This window comes from Cucurbita pepo, chromosome LG20 (genome assembly GCF_002806865.2).
Source record: "Cucurbita pepo subsp. pepo cultivar mu-cu-16 chromosome LG20, ASM280686v2, whole genome shotgun sequence".
Lineage (NCBI taxonomy): Eukaryota > Viridiplantae > Streptophyta > Magnoliopsida > Cucurbitales > Cucurbitaceae > Cucurbita > Cucurbita pepo.
In genome coordinates this window covers 7,818,988-7,834,565 of record NC_036657.1, presented here as the reverse complement: position 1 = coordinate 7,834,565, position 15,578 = coordinate 7,818,988, and the positions used below count along the sequence as shown (strand labels likewise).

The following is a 15,578-nucleotide window of genomic DNA, read 5'->3' as shown; positions in this document are numbered from 1 at the left end:
ATGTTTGAAAATAGAAGATGAAGACTTGGAAGCTCTGTGGCACAAGAGGTATGGGCATTTGAATAGTAAATCTATTCAAATCATGCACCAAAAACAAATGGTGGAAGGATTACCTAAATTAAAGGAAGTTGTCAAAGTTTGCACATTTTGCAATGTTGGGAAGCAACAACGGCAAAAATTCCCAAGGAAAAGCAAATGGAGAGCATCAAACAAACTGGAATTGATTTATGAAGATCTTTGTGGACCCATCACTCCAACCTCTCACAGTGGTAAAAGGTACCTGCTGGTACTTGTAGATGATTTTTCTCACAAGACATGGATTTATTTTCTTGTAGATAAATAAGAGGCTTTTGAAACATTCAAAAACTTCAAAAATCTTGTTGAAAATGNTAAAAGTAAAGTTGAAAGAGAAGGCATTTGGTTTCTCGATTCTGGGTGCTCAAACCATATGACAGGGGACAAAACATGGTTCGTTGAGTTTGACGAAAGTTTCAAACACACTGTCAGGTTGGGAAATAACTCAAAATTGGCAATTGAAGGAAGAGGCAGTGTCAGATTTGAAGTTGAAGGTATCACACAAACCGTAACAAATGTCTACTATGTCCACAATCTCACCAACAATTTGCTAAGCATAGGGCAGCTACAGGAGAAGCGCTTGGTGATCTTAATCAAAGAAGGAACCTGCCGAGTCTATCATCAATAAAGGGGTCTGATAATGAACATACAAATGATGGTGAATCGCATATTCTCAGTTCATGCAAAGATGAAGCCATTGGTTGACAAATGTTTGAAAATAGAAGATGAAGACTTGGAAGCTCTGTGGCACAAGAGGTATGGGCATTTGAATAGTAAATCTATTCAAATCATGCACCAAAAACAAATGGTGGAAGGATTACCTAAATTAAAGGAAGTTGTCAAAGTTTGCACATTTTGCAATGTTGGGAAGCAACAACGGCAAAAATTCCCAAGGAAAAGCAAATGGAGAGCATCAAACAAACTGGAATTGATTTATGAAGATCTTTGTGGACCCATCACTCCAACCTCTCACAGTGGTAAAAGGTACCTGCTGGTACTTGTAGATGATTTTTCTCACAAGACATGGATTTATTTTCTTGTAGATAAATAAGAGGCTTTTGAAACATTCAAAAACTTCAAAAATCTTGTTGAAAATGAAGCAAAAACAGCCATACGTGGACTCAGAATTGACCAGGGAGGAGAATTTACGTCAAATGAATTCAACAAGCTCTGCAAAGATAACGGGATCCAGCGACAACTAACAGCTGCTTACACTCCCCAGCAAAACGGAGTTGCAGAAAGAAGGAATCGGACCATCATGAACATGGTACGGTGTCTTTTATCTGAGAAAGNCGAGTCTATCATCAATAAAGGGGTCTGATAATGAACATACAAATGATGGTGAATCGCATATTCTCAGTTCATGCAAAGATGAAGCCATTGGTTGACAAATGTTTGAAAATAGAAGATGAAGACTTGGAAGCTCTGTGGCACAAGAGGTATGGGCATTTGAATAGTAAATCTATTCAAATCATGCACCAAAAACAAATGGTGGAAGGATTACCTAAATTAAAGGAAGTTGTCAAAGTTTGCACATTTTGCAATGTTGGGAAGCAACAACGGCAAAAATTCCCAAGGAAAAGCAAATGGAGAGCATCAAACAAACTGGAATTGATTTATGAAGATCTTTGTGGACCCATCACTCCAACCTCTCACAGTGGTAAAAGGTACCTGCTGGTACTTGTAGATGATTTTTCTCACAAGACATGGATTTATTTTCTTGTAGATAAATAAGAGGCTTTTGAAACATTCAAAAACTTCAAAAATCTTGTTGAAAATGAAGCAAAAACAGCCATACGTGGACTCAGAATTGACCAGGGAGGAGAATTTACGTCAAATGAATTCAACAAGCTCTGCAAAGATAACGGGATCCAGCGACAACTAACAGCTGCTTACACTCCCCAGCAAAACGGAGTTGCAGAAAGAAGGAATCGGACCATCATGAACATGGTACGGTGTCTTTTATCTGAGAAAGAGATGTCGAAGAAGTTGTGGCTGGAAGCAGCTAGATGGACAGCCCATGTTCTGAATCGTAGTTACACAAAGGCAATCAAGGACATGGTTCCTGAGGAGAAGTGGTCAGGCATAAAACCAAATGTGGAATACTTCAGAGTATTTGGTTCAATTGCACATGTCCATATTCCCGAACAAAAGAGAACCAAACTTGATGATCGAAGTCTCAAATGCGTCCTACTTGGAGTTAGTGATGAATCTAAGGCCTATCGCCGGTGTGATCCAGCAACAAACAAGATAATTGTGAGCAGGGATGTCATATTTGAAGAAGGTGCAAAATGGAACTGGAATTCAAGTACAAAAAATGCAGAGCAGGACGTGTTGGCTTGGGGAGATGATGATAACATTACTGCAGAAGAATTGGAAGGAGGAGAGACTGATGGAGAAGAAGATTCAAATGAAGAAGCAAATGATAGGTTAGAAGAAATCCAAGAAATGGATGAATCTTCACCAAAGTTGCCACAACAAACAATACAAAGAAGAAAGCCAGTTTGGATGTGCGATTATGAAATAAGTGAACACTTATCTGAAGAAGAAGAAGTCGAAGAGGGGTTTGCTTTTCACATCTCCAATGATGATCCTGTGAACTTTGAGGAAGCAATAAATGAAAAGAAGTGGCAGGAGGCTATGAAGCTTGAAATTCAAGCTATTGAAAGAAATCAGACATGGGAGCTTGTGACATTGCCGCATCAAGCAAAGAAAATCGGTGTCAAGTGGATCTTTAAGACGAAACTGAATGAAGAAGGCAAAGTAGACAAATGTAAAGCGAGACTCGTCACTAAGGGATACTCGCAAAAGGCTGGAGTAGATTACAATGAAGTTTATGCACCAGTAGCTCGATGGGATACAATCAGAATTCTGGTGGCAATAGCAGCTCAATGAGGATGGTGCATCTATCAACTTGACGTCAAAAGTGTTTTTCTATACGGTGAATTAAACAAGGAGGTATATGTTGATCAGCCTGAAGGTTTTGTCAAAAAGGGAGAAGAGAACAAGGTTTATCGACTGAGGAAAGCTCTCTACGGCCTGAAACAAGCACGGAGGGCTTGGTTCACCAAAATCGAGAACTATTTTAAGAAGGAAGGTTTTCAGAAAAGTAATTATGATCACACTTTGTTCTTGAAGAGAATTGGAAGAAAATTGTTGTTGGTTTGCCTGTACGTCGATGATTTGATTCACACAGGAGATGATGAAAATATGTGCAAACGTTTCAAGTTATCAATGCATTTGATTTACACAGGAGATGATGAAAATATGTGCAAACGTTTCAAGTTATCAATGCAACAGGAGTTTGAGATGACAGACTTAGGGAAAATGAAGTTCTTCCTTGGAGTTGAAGTTTATCAAAACGAAGGAGGAATTCATTTGTGCCAAAAGAAGTATGCTAAGGAAGTATTGGAAAGGTTCAATATGTCGAATTGTAATGCTATAAAGAATCCGATAGTCCCTGGCACCTTCTTGTCAAAGTCAGGCAGCAAAAGTGTCAATGCAACATTGTACAAACAACTAGTAGGATGCTTAATATACCTTACGGTAACTCATCCCGACTTAATGTTTGTGGTTTGCTTGATTTCTTGTTATATGGCTGATCCCAAAGAAGAACACATGCTGATTGCTAAAAGGGTACTGAGATATTTAAAAGGCACATTAGATGTTGGAGTTTACTACAAATGGAGTAAGGATGCAAATCTTTTGGGATACACAGACAGTGATTATGCACGAGACATTGACGACAGGAAGAGCACTTCAGGCTATGTTTTCTTTCTAAATGGAGCAGTAATATGTTGGAGTTCAAGGAAGCAGGGAATTGTCACACTATCATCTACAGAAGCTGAAAATGTAGCTGCCACTGCAAGTGCATGTCATGGTGTTTGGCTTAAGGGAATTCTGAAGGAGCTAGGTGTTCTAAGCAGCGAGTGCATCGATATCATGTGTGACATTAGTTCAGCAATCAAATTGGCTAAGAACCTAGTTATGTATTGAAGGGCAAAACATATTGATGTTAGGTATCATTACTTGCGTAATTTGTCAACTAATGGGATTGTGAGGTTAGTGTTTTGTGGAATGAAAGATCAAGTGACAGACATAATGACTAAACCAATTTAGCTAGATAAATTTGTGAAATTCAGAGACATGCTTAGAGTTTTCGACAACTTGAGTAAACTGATGCTGTTTCAGCATACTTCGGGAGGAATTTGTTGGATTTTCTGACTTGGTCTGCATCGTTATAGCTAATTAATAGGGAGTAGTTTCATATTTGTCTATTAATAGAAAGTAGTTTTATATTTGTTTTCACATAAACAAAGCTAATTTGTAGGAGTTTGATTTGTTTTTTTGATTCCGTTGGTTTTGTTATTATGTTTTGTAAAGCTCTATAAAAGCCGTAGTTATCCTTCAATAGTGTAGTTATCCTTCAATAATGATCAATCAATTCCCTTTACTGTCTCTTTCCTCCCTCAGCCCCACAAACGTGAATGAAAAAGGAACACAGAACAGAACAATTGCTATTCTTTTGCCTACCCAACAATGAACAGACAAGTCTCAAAGAAGATGATAGAAATGGCATTAGAAGGAATCTAGGGATTTTGGTTATAGATAGAGTGGGAAAAGAGGTTAGTAAGGCATTGATTTGGTTGGTTTAGAGCTCGAGTGATCTCAAGAAAGGGAGGGTCCAAATTCCTCAAATCACTTAGATCATTAACTATAGCTATTCTTTCACAATATCAAAGCAGATTTCAAGGTCAAATGAATCAATCGAAAATACAACAGATATTTAAATAAGCTGACAATATTACAGAAGGAGTCGCTTAAAATTAATCTTCCAAGTTTCCATAATAGAACAGCAGAGATTGCCCTAACTTAATTTAACCGATAATGCTACGTATCCAAAGAAATTTCAGATAAATATTTAGGGCAAGATATTGTAAGGAAATCAATTACAGGATTTTGGAATGAATGAACAGAAGCCGAATGACCTGTTGGGGATATTGCTCCACATTTCGTTCTGGATCAATGGCACAATTTCTGCTAAAGTCGCATTTGGCTGCAAAGTCAAATCAAGAGATCAAATTAACCACAAAAGAAACTCAACCATTTCATTTCGACCAGAAAGTATGATCGATTGAATTGAAGAAAACAGGGACTCGCGCACAAACCTTGATTCATCGCCAGTCGCCATTACAGCAAGAGATGGAGGCGGCGCCATTGCTGAACATCATCCAACTGGAAAGGAAGTTGTGAAGTGGGCTAAATGGTTTGTGAGTGAAAAACAAAATAGCCTGCGGATATAAATTTGGAGGTTATACATATGATCATAGATCAAACTTTATAAAATTACAAATTTAACCCTTAAAATCTTAATTTTTTAAAATTATTAAATTTATTAGACACAACTAGTTTTATCCGTATAATAATACAATTTTCAATTTTTTTAATAGAATTGAGAGTATTATTAAAACTTTACAATATTTTTTAAATTTAAATAAATAGTTTTTATCACTTACTAATAATAATAAAAATAATTTTAAAATATTATTTTTCTTTGTTAAAGAAACTTTTGGGATATTTTTTAAATTAAAATATTAATAATTTCTATCCAATTTTTAAATTTTTCTAAAAGTTAAATTAATATTTTCAAATAAAATATAAAAATTTGTTAGTATTTTCTAATTTTTAAGACATGAATTTCATATATTAAAAAAAAGTTAAAATGATATATTACATTTTAGTTTTTAAAATTTTAAAAATATGGAGTTTTAAAAATTAATATATAATTTCATCTACAATTAAATTTTAGACAAAAATTGAAATTAAAAATTTAGAGATCTCGACATCGAAAAATTTTAAATAATTTTTATTTGAGAAAAATCCAACTCGAATTTAGCTGGATCTAATGTACAATTATCTCTATTTCTACTTTTAAAATATGTTCACAATTTTAGTAAAATTTGCTATTTATTTACTTAGACTACACTTCTATCTATATATATTTTGTTAATAATGCCTTATCATGAAAATCTTCATGATTAATAATTAGTTGTACTATAAATTTTGAAAGATTTAAACCATAATGGAAATTTTTGAAATTGACATGAAAAATTATTTTTTTATTTAAAATATACCATCCATGTAAATACCTTGATAATATTTCTGTCCATTAAAATATGGAATTTTAAATTCACCAAAAAAAAATTATTAATAAAAGTAAAATAGTTCTTTTATATGAGATTTAAAGATCAAATTAAAATAGTCCTTACTCATATCTTCCATTTTTGTTCAATGAAAGTGGAGGAGCATGAGAATTCCAGAGGCAGAGGCAGCGGCAGCCACCCAAATGACATCGGAGCTGCTTTTCTCTTGGCCATCGTCACATCTCTGCAGCTGCATTTGGCTGTAGACGCCCTCGGCTCAGCCTCCACCGTCGCCGTGGCGTATGGAACCGCCACCGTCTGCGGCATTACTGCAGGAAACCAAAACCAGAGAATTCAATGCTACAAAGGAAATGGAGTGATCTCCATTCTACCCCATGTCTCCTTTGAAGCCATCTCCGGTGGGAAGAGCTTCTTCTGCGGTCTCCGAACTGGAGGGCATAGTCTTCATTGCTGGGAGACCGATGCCGGGTTTTCGAATCACAGTTTCCAACCTAAACGTATTTACTATAGCACCAGATTCCCATTGACTGATCTCGCCGTCGGCGATGCTCAAGTTTGTGCAAGAGAGGTTGGCTCCGGCAGAGGCAGATGCTGGAGGGGACTAGACAAAGGTGGGTCTTTATTTCCTTCGCCTGATGCAGCATTGAAGTTTCAGACAATCACATCTGGAAGTGGGTTTTCATGTGGGATTCTTAAGAACAACAGATCCGTATGGTGTTGGGGGAGCAATGGAATTGGCTCAAAGATTCAATCTCAGTTCAGGAATCTGTCAATGGTGAGCTTAGTAGCCGGAGAGTCTCATGTCTGCGGGTTGACGGCGTCGGGCGGTGCTTTAGTATGCAAGGGAAACAACGGCGCAGGCCAATTGGAGGTTCCTCCCAATTCAGCTCATGAATACTCAGCCCTTGCATTGGGGGCGAGCTTCACCTGTGGAATAAGGCAAAAGAATGGAGTGGTTTCATGTTGGGGTGGAGGAGCAGAAGAACTCAACATTCAAAACAAGAGCAATGGCAGCGTTTCATTCGAGCTAATAACAGCAGGATCAAGCATGCTATGTGGGTTGAAGACAAGTAATTTGACAATAATGTGCTGGTTCAAGGCCAATAGATACTCACCGGCTGTTCTTCCATTGGGGATGATAATCCCTGGCCCTTGTGTTCAAGATCCTTGCAGCCTCTGCGGCGTCTATCCAAATTCAGCGTTTCTCTGTGATGGGTCTGGAAATATTTGCAAATCCTGCCAGGAAGAGCTCCCATTTGCAGTGCTGTTGCCAAAGAATCCAAAATCTTCACCAAAAAAGGCCAGAAACGGGCTCACCGTGGCGTTTCTGATAGTTGGAGCAATTGGGGGTTTAGCCGGAGCTTGCACCATTTTGTTCTGCATATCAAACTGTTTAGCTGCATCAGATCATCAAGAGCTGAACATAAATCCTTCCTCCGGTCGGTCATTTTCTCTAACGGAGCTTGCTGCTGCAACAAGCAATTTCTCCACTGAAAACAAGATAGGAGCAGGGAGCTTCGGAGTGGTATACAAAGGCGAGCTATCGGATGGAACTGAGGTAGCTATCAAAAGAGGAGAAACCAAGAGCAACGAGAAACAAAACGCATTTAGTTCAGAACTAGCAGCGCTATTGCGGCTTAATCACAAACACCTTGTGGGCATGGTGGGTTACTGCCAAGAAAACGATGAGTGGCTTCTAGTTTATGAATACATGCCAAATGGTTCCCTCCATGACCATTTACACAACAAAGATTACGAGGTAACAGTACTAAATACATGGAAAATGAGAATCAAAATCGCATTAGACGCAGCCAGAGGAATCGAGTACCTTCACAATTACGCAGTCCCGCCGATAATCCACCGGGATATTAAGTCCTCTAACATCCTTCTGGACAGGAATTTCACAGCGAAAGTGTCCGATTTCGGATTCTCATTGATGCGACATCCGGGAACTTCAATGGAAAGCGCCGTCGGGGGTACGATTGGGTACATCGATCCGGAGTATCACGTATCGAAGATTTCGACGGCGAAAAGCGATGTGTACGGGCTAGGGATTGTACTGCTGGAGATTTTGACGGGGAAGAAGGCGGTGTTCAGAGATGGCGGGGGTGAAGGTGTGGTGACGGTGGCGGAATTTGCAGTGGCGCGAATTGGGAGCGGCGAGGTTTGGAATGTGGTGGATAAGAGGGTTAGAGCGGCGGAGATGAAGGAAGTAGAGGCGGTGGAGATGGTGGCGTATACGGCGGTGCAGTGTGTGAATTTGGAGGGAGAAGAGAGGCCGAGCATTACCGACATTGTTGGGAATTTGGAGAAAGCTCTTGCTCTCTGTAATGGCGGCGAACTCTGTGACAGTCTCTAATTCTCCATTTTCTTTCGTAATATTTCCGAGTTAATTAAAAAAACTTCTAAATCGATAATTCACAATATAACTATTTAAATATAATATTATAAAATATTTTAATAAAAACAATAATATTGTATTATAACAAATTTGTAAGAAAAAAATCATAAATCAAGACAAAATATAAGAAATAAAATAAAATAAATGCAATTTTTCAAAACATTCCATTAACAATAAAATAGAACGTGTTTGCTAGAGAAATGTTTTACACCATTATCTGTCAGCCTAACGATTTTAAAACGCTTATGTTAGGAAGATTTTCACACGCATGCTTCATTCTCCTCTCCCCAAGGAATGTGATATCTCACAATCCACCCCTTTAAGGGCCCAGTGTCATGCTCGTCCAAGGCGTGTTGCCCATGGCCGCATGCCCATGACAAGCTAAACCTTTTGTGTCTTTCCGTGTTTTCCTTTTGTATTTCTAGGGAGCATGACGTTTCAGAAAAATCATATCTAGGCCTGCCAGACATGAAATGTCTCATAATGTACTACATGGGATATGACTGGTTGTCAATTTCTCCCTACCCAAGGTTATATACGGTAAGTCGTTGTTGTTACTCTCTTGCTTGCTTATACAACGTCTCTTTCAAAAATCTCTGTCTGCCATTGTTTTCTAAAACCTTTTCTTAAACCGAGGCTAGAGGCTCGAGCATACGTCGCTTGGCCGTAGGCGACGCAAGAACGAATTGGCTTAGCTCACTTGTCGTTGGAAAGGCAAGTCCGCTGCCATCAAGAGTGCAATTGTGACACCCAGCGTCCTCGCTGGCACACCGCTCGTGTCTGGCTCTGATACTATTTGTAACAAACCTAAGCTCACCGCTAGCAGATATTGTTAGTTTTGCCCTTACGTATCGTCAGCCTCACAAATTTTAAAACTCATCTGGGAGGGAGAGGTCTTCTAATTATTGTGGCAATAAAAAAAATATTGAGAAAAAAAAAATGAAAAACTCAAATTCAAATGGAAGAAAGGTGGCTTCATTCCATTTATTTATTTATTATTTACATAAATTCCATTTTTGGAGGTATATATTTCTCTCATTCAAATTCGAAGCGCATTAGGAGCTTCACATGCTTGTAGATCTCTCCCTTCCGGTTGTATAATGGCACTGCTCGGATTCCTGATCGGAGCTCTCTCACCGGCAGACATGTCTGGCCGGCGAAGTCATCTTTTCCAGAGGTATCGTGATCAAGAACGACAACTTGTAGCAAAGCCAATTCAGGAGCGCTTATTGAGAAACTAAACTCCTCGTTCCAAACAGGTACCCACTGGTCTTCTATCGGAATTGTTCTTTTCACCACTGTATCCTCTCGGACTCCGACTATTCTGATCTGAAATCAGTAAGAAAATCCATGTTACAGATATATAATACAAGTACAATCGCTAATCTGCCATTTGCGAATATTGATTTTTAGATTCAATCTCTGTTTGTTACCTTAACGTACAAATCTGGAGGCGAATAGAAGTCGAAATGTGAGAGACCGAATTCCAAATGCCATCCTTCTCCCATGTATACCTTTAGCTGTGGGCATTGCAATTGAATCATGTTTGTTTGTTCAATATGGAACATTTTGTATATTGGAGGAAATGATCAATTTGTGGCTAACTGACCTTTAAACGTTTTATCATAATCAGAGATGTTGATCTCGAAGTAGAATTCTTTTGTTCTGAGTTATTCAACAAGAAATCGGGTTTTTTAATGTAGCCACAACCACCATTGCCTCTGAACATTCCTTCCATGATCCACAAGTATTTCCCATATCCCTTCAATGTGCAAATCACTAGTGTCAGTGGATCCTAATATTCCTTTTCGCTCCACAACTTTTTTCCCCTAATTTCTCTCATTTTCGTTTGTTATTTTCACTTGATTAAAATGTTTTTATACTTGTTGCAGGCTTTGCCTTGACCCAAATTATTTAAACAATACTTAGTTGCTGAACAAGTCTACAAAGTGGCCTGTAAATCTGGATCAAATTCTATATATTTTTATCTCCTGGCCTTTGTCTTATCAATGGAATCTGGCTTGTGTCAGCAGTCTAAGTTTTGTTCAAATGTATAGCTTAGCGACAAAAATGTAGAAGAGGAGTCTGAACTCTAACCTGCATATTAAAAGCAACCATTTGAGCTCCATGAGTCCAGGCAAGCATAGGATTGTAATTAGATGAGTCTAATCTTGAACCTTTTGGGTACACTCTCAGCAAATTCCTCTGAGTAAACCTAAGGAAAGTTTTATTGAATATCTCTTAAGAAACACAGCAATACCGATTCTCCATTTCTGATGCTGGATATGGTTATCCCTTTTTGTCATTTAGGTAAATGAGCACTAAATAAGAAGAATAAAAAATTTACTTAACAGTGCGTTTCCTTTGTTAGCTGTCTTTTAAAGTTGAGCTCTAAGAATTGGAAAGTTAAACGTCAACCTAAGCACAGTTCAAGTGGTTAAGATATATACTATTGACTAAGAGGTTGGAGGTTTAAATCCCCACACTCCTGAGTGTTGTGTTGAACTCAAAATAATTGGAAAGTAACCAAAAAGTTTGAATAATATTTTACACATTTAGGCAGCAGTTCAAGAAAGTTTCATTCTCAACTAGGTGAAATTAGAGCAAAAACAAATATAAAACATGCTTGTTACCATAGAAGCTACTATATATTTAAAAAATGCTATCAAATAGATATAATGTATGTTCATTCATTTTCTCTATGAATAAGTTTGCAGAGTATGATTCATAGACTCAAAATTTACTCGACTAAATGATAGAAAAAATGTTAAGTGATATAGTTATACCTGATAATATCGTGTCCACAGTTTCCTGTAGCATTTTCAAGTTCTTGCTCACTCAGACTAAGTCTTGACACTTTTTCTATATCATTAAAGAAGGTCTGGAGATTTGATCCACGTTTCATCTTCTTTGCGTGAATGGCAATCAAACTCCTATATTCTGGAATAACAATCTCTTCATCTTTATCATCCTCTTCCAGATAATCCTGCAAGTCATAATGGGAATTGGAAATGAAACTGGCTTACTTTCTGCATCAAGAATTCTACATCATGTCTACCGGAAAGCAAGTTAAGAAGATGAGGTGACTGTTGAAGTGTGAATCTTTCAGGTTCGTCTAAATGTTCTAGATTTTGTTACATCATTATAAGTTATTCGTTTTCATGAAAAATAATGAAAGAATAGGCAAAATATGATGTGCACCTCATTCGTATCTTCTCGTGACATTGCACTCTCCCAAATGTCATCATCTGCTGTGTCTCTTTGCTTATCTGCTGATGGTTTTTCCTTGGTGCTCTCAACTTTAGTGTGCTCTGGTGGTTTGGTTGAAATAAGAATCCTGCCCTTCAGCGACTCTGGCGATGGGAATTCATTCAAGTCTTCAGATTTAGGAACGTAGAGGATATCCCCAAATGTTGTAGTAACCATCTACACATAATTACAAAGGTAAGAACAATCAATGACCCTTATAAAGAATGGAAGTGTATGGTCCATTTGGTGAGTATTTTACCATTAATTTTATACTTTTAAGTTTTTTTTTTGGAGTATACTTTTCAAAATTCTTGTAAGGTTTTAAAAACCAAGGCTTTGTTTAAAAACATTTTTGTTTTTAAAAATTAAGTTTATAAAAAATGATTTTTTTTTTATTTGTCTAAATTTTCACCATTTTTAAATTGTTTTTGAAATCTTAGTAAAATTTTGAAATTTTAAAAGCTATGCTTTTAGTTTTCATAATTTGGTTATGATTTCAAAAAGCATTTTAAAATTATAATAGAAAACAAATAAAAACATAATTTCTAAAAACACAAAACAAAATTTTTAAAAAATTATTAAACAAGTCTTAAAAAACTATTATTATTGAAATTTGAATAAATTCAAAAGTATTATGCTTGGAGTATATATATATATATATTTATATATTAGCAACTGATTTTTTTTTCCAAAAGAATAAAACTATGAAACAGAACTGTTATCAAAGAGGATCTAACTTAACAAGACTGTAAGCTCTATGTCTCACCTTGGCCACTTCTTTTCGAAGATCATGGGTGAGATGGTCCTCAAAAGTTATCACTACAGGATATTCAGAAGCAGTAAAAGCATGATCTTTAATTGCCCGCAGGCATTTGATGAGTTTCACAGGAGCTGTGAGTGTCCTGCAGCTCCATGGATATTTGGTTAGTTAATGCAGAAACTTCTTAAAACACAAACACACACAACTTCTATTGCATTTCTTTCAATTTTCTCTTCATTATTCTCTACATAGCTCTTATTGCTAGTTTTTACCTTTTCCTACATTTTTATATGCACGAAAAGATAATATTTTCATCAGAAGGAGATAAGTATATCTAGAGTGTATCAGGGAGTTCTCATAGGAGTAGTGTCTTTAAGTTGATCCCTGTTCGAATTAGCACTTTATAAAGGTTAATTGAAATTTGGATAGTCTTCAAACTTTAGAACATACCCTCCATGAAGAACGTTAATGCCATTGTTCTTGGAACTAGGCCACAAATCCAACTCAATTGCTCTTACTCCTCTTTTCAGAGCCCTTATGATAGGAGTCACACTGCTAGCACTACTCAGTTGATTTCCTGTTAGGTAGGAGTTGTGGCCTGTAAATATGTAGTAGTGAGACAATGGGGCTCTCATGTCCTGATAAACCTGCATCCAGTTCTCAACTATTAATCAATAATATCATAGCTTCCTTTACAAATTTATTAGATTTCTCAGTGAAAAATGAAGGTAACAGTCGATTGGTAGAAGTGGTAGTTATACTTCCTTAACAATTAGACTTATTTTGGGCTCTTCTACTTAAAAACATTGTATTTTGACCCCTAGAATTGCACAAAATTCATTTTATTCCTCATGGTCATTCAATTTTTATTTTGAATTACATGGTGTTTAAAGTATAAGTTTGGGACGACAGATAAGACTTCTGTAGATATATTATATAATCTTGATGACCGGGGCTTAAATTAATTTTAGCAGCAGACCAAAATATAGTCAATATGCAAGTAGGAAATCAGATTTGGACCCTTTCTGGAAAAAGAAAAATAGTGAGTTGTACTCCAAAATTGTTAAAAAAAAAAAAAAAAAAAAAAAAAAAAAAAAAAAAAAAAANTCTAATGTATTATAAAAGCGCATACTCTTTGTCCGAGCATTATTTAATAAGATCATGATTCTTCTCTAAAAACTTCAACAACCAAAAATAAATGAGAGATAATATAACTGAAACATACTAAAGGAAAATAATTTTCACTATTATATATATCAAGAAGATCATATGATATAGAACATGAATCTTTTCTTAATAGATATTGTCAGGAAAAAGAGTTTCTTCGCACTTAAGATCAGAACTATTTTGTCAATTATTTGTCTAGGATATTGACTTTGATCAAAAAAGAGTTAGAACTTGACCAGACTAGGGAGGGGAATTTGTAAATTGTCCAGGGAAAAAAACTACTTTGTTTGACAAAATTCTTAAACAGAAAACCAGGACTTGTTATGTAAATTATTTTAAGAAATGTGGCTCGCCTAGCTTGAAATGTTCAATATTATTGTTCATAGCGAACTCACTGTTCACAGACATATAATTTTTGAATGAAAAGGAGAATCTGTGTTATAAAAGAACTGATTGTCTTTGACAATACTGTGATATTCAAATATATTTTAATTCATTTTTATCTCTGAATGATTCTCTGGTTTAAACTATGGCGTGACATTGCAAATATTGTATATTGGTCTGGAAGGTAAAGAGAAGAAAAAGAGATTACCCCTTGCGAGGGCGAGAAAGCAAGATTAAGGTCCCCGAGAAGATATCGGAAGAAATCTTCGAGACGAAGGCCTCTTCTCTGGAAGATATTGAGATGCTTGAGATTGTCGAAGATGGCATGAGCTTTTATCTTAGATTCTTCTCCTTGAACCTCTTCCAAAAACATCTGCAATTGATCAATGTTCATTGTGCCATTTTCTGAGTATTGATCAAACACCCTCTTCACATCTTCTGGTGCTTCTGCTACATTTGTCCTGAATCTTCTCCTGAAACAGAAGCAGACCCTAAAACTGTGCCTATACATTTTTTACAATGACACAGAGAAGACACCAAATCTGCACTCTTTATGTGCCATTTTCTTCTGTTTATCCTGTTGATGATATTTATCTGTAGAAGAAAGAGAGGGAAAAAGAGGGGTGGGGGGGGGGGGAGCTTCTCTTTCACTCCCTAAAGAATGACGTCCAGCCAAAGTTGGAATCTGTGTTCATCGCAAGAGGTTCCTTTCTTAGAGAGAGCGATTGTGGAACTAGCAAGAGATTGCTTTTACTCTAAGAAAGGGAACTGTGGTTCCTAATCTGGCAACCTAGTTTACATTGTAGAATAGGCTGTTGCTAGAATTTTGGTTGTCCGATTGAACCGTCTAAATCCTAAACATAGGTAATGTTTGAACTTCAAAGGATCTGATTCTTTAGTCTTTTTATTTGATTTTGTACATTAAGAGTCTAATTCTTAACCGCAAACTGTTAGCTCAGCAATTCAGTAAAGTGATTTTGTGAGAACTCACATCAGTTAAAAGGAGAATGTTTGGGAAGAGAAGCTAAGCTCTGAAAGGGGGTGGACACGAGGTAGTGTGCTAGTAAGGACGTTGGGTCTCGAAGTGGGGTGGATTGGGGGGTCCCACATCGATTGGAGAAGGGAACGAGTGCTAGCGAGGACACTGGGTCCCAAAGGGGGGTGGATTGTGAGATCCTACATCGGTTGGGGGTGGATACGAGGTAGTATGCCAGCAAGGACGTTGGGTCCCGAAGGGGGGTGGATTGGGGGATCCCACATCGATTGGAGAAGGGAACGAGTGGCAGCGAGGACGCTGGGTCCCAAAGGGGAGTGGATTGTGAGATCTCACATCGGTTGGGGAGGAGAACAAAACATTCTTTATAAGGGTGGAAACCTC

At 37.2% G+C, this 15,578-nt stretch overlaps 2 protein-coding genes across 3 annotated transcripts; one reads left to right on the top strand and one right to left on the bottom strand.

Annotated features, from left to right (window-relative positions):
• The first annotated feature begins 6,281 nt into the window (after positions 1–6,281).
• LOC111782694 (putative serine/threonine-protein kinase-like protein CCR3) lies at positions 6,282–8,656 on the top strand. The gene has a single exon (XM_023663491.1). It carries the CDS (start codon positions 6,310–6,312, stop codon positions 8,596–8,598), a length of 2,289 nt encoding a protein of 762 aa, XP_023519259.1. The 5' UTR covers positions 6,282–6,309; the 3' UTR covers positions 8,599–8,656.
• A 937-nt stretch (positions 8,657–9,593) lies between these two features.
• Positions 9,594–15,260, bottom strand: LOC111782696 (phosphoinositide phospholipase C 2-like). Of its 2 annotated transcripts, XM_023663493.1 has the most exons (9): positions 14,409–14,711; positions 13,100–13,296; positions 12,656–12,791; positions 11,842–12,066; positions 11,427–11,626; positions 10,738–10,855; positions 10,250–10,402; positions 10,074–10,160; positions 9,594–9,969 (listed from the first exon to the last, which is right to left on the bottom strand). In XM_023663493.1, the coding sequence occupies exons 1-9, from the start codon at positions 14,709–14,711 to the stop codon at positions 9,676–9,678; spliced, it is 1,713 nt and encodes a 570-aa protein (XP_023519261.1). In that variant the 3' UTR covers positions 9,594–9,675. The 2 variants fall into 2 exon arrangements, with proteins under 2 accessions (XP_023519261.1, XP_023519262.1); XM_023663494.1 differs by lacking the exon at positions 10,250–10,402 and having other exon boundaries at positions 14,409–15,260.
• Between the last annotated feature and the right edge of the window lie 318 nt (positions 15,261–15,578).

What these genes read in the sequence shown, in the direction of transcription:
- LOC111782694 (XM_023663491.1), top strand. Translation starts at nt 6,310, where the DNA reads ATGAGATTTAAAGATCAAATTAAAATAGTCCTTACTCATATCTTCCAT.
- LOC111782696 (XM_023663493.1), bottom strand. Translation starts at nt 14,711, where the DNA reads ATGTATAGGCACAGTTTTAGGGTCTGCTTCTGTTTCAGGAGAAGATTC. An exon ending in CTTTCTCGCCCTCGCAAGGG is followed by an intron (nt 13,297 to 14,408) that starts GTAATCTCTTTT and finishes AACTGGATGCAG; the next exon opens with GTTTATCAGGACATGAGAGC. An exon ending in TGGTTGCTTTTAATATGCAG is followed by an intron (nt 10,403 to 10,737) that starts GTTAGAGTTCAG and finishes TGCACATTGAAG; the next exon opens with GGATATGGGAAATACTTGTG.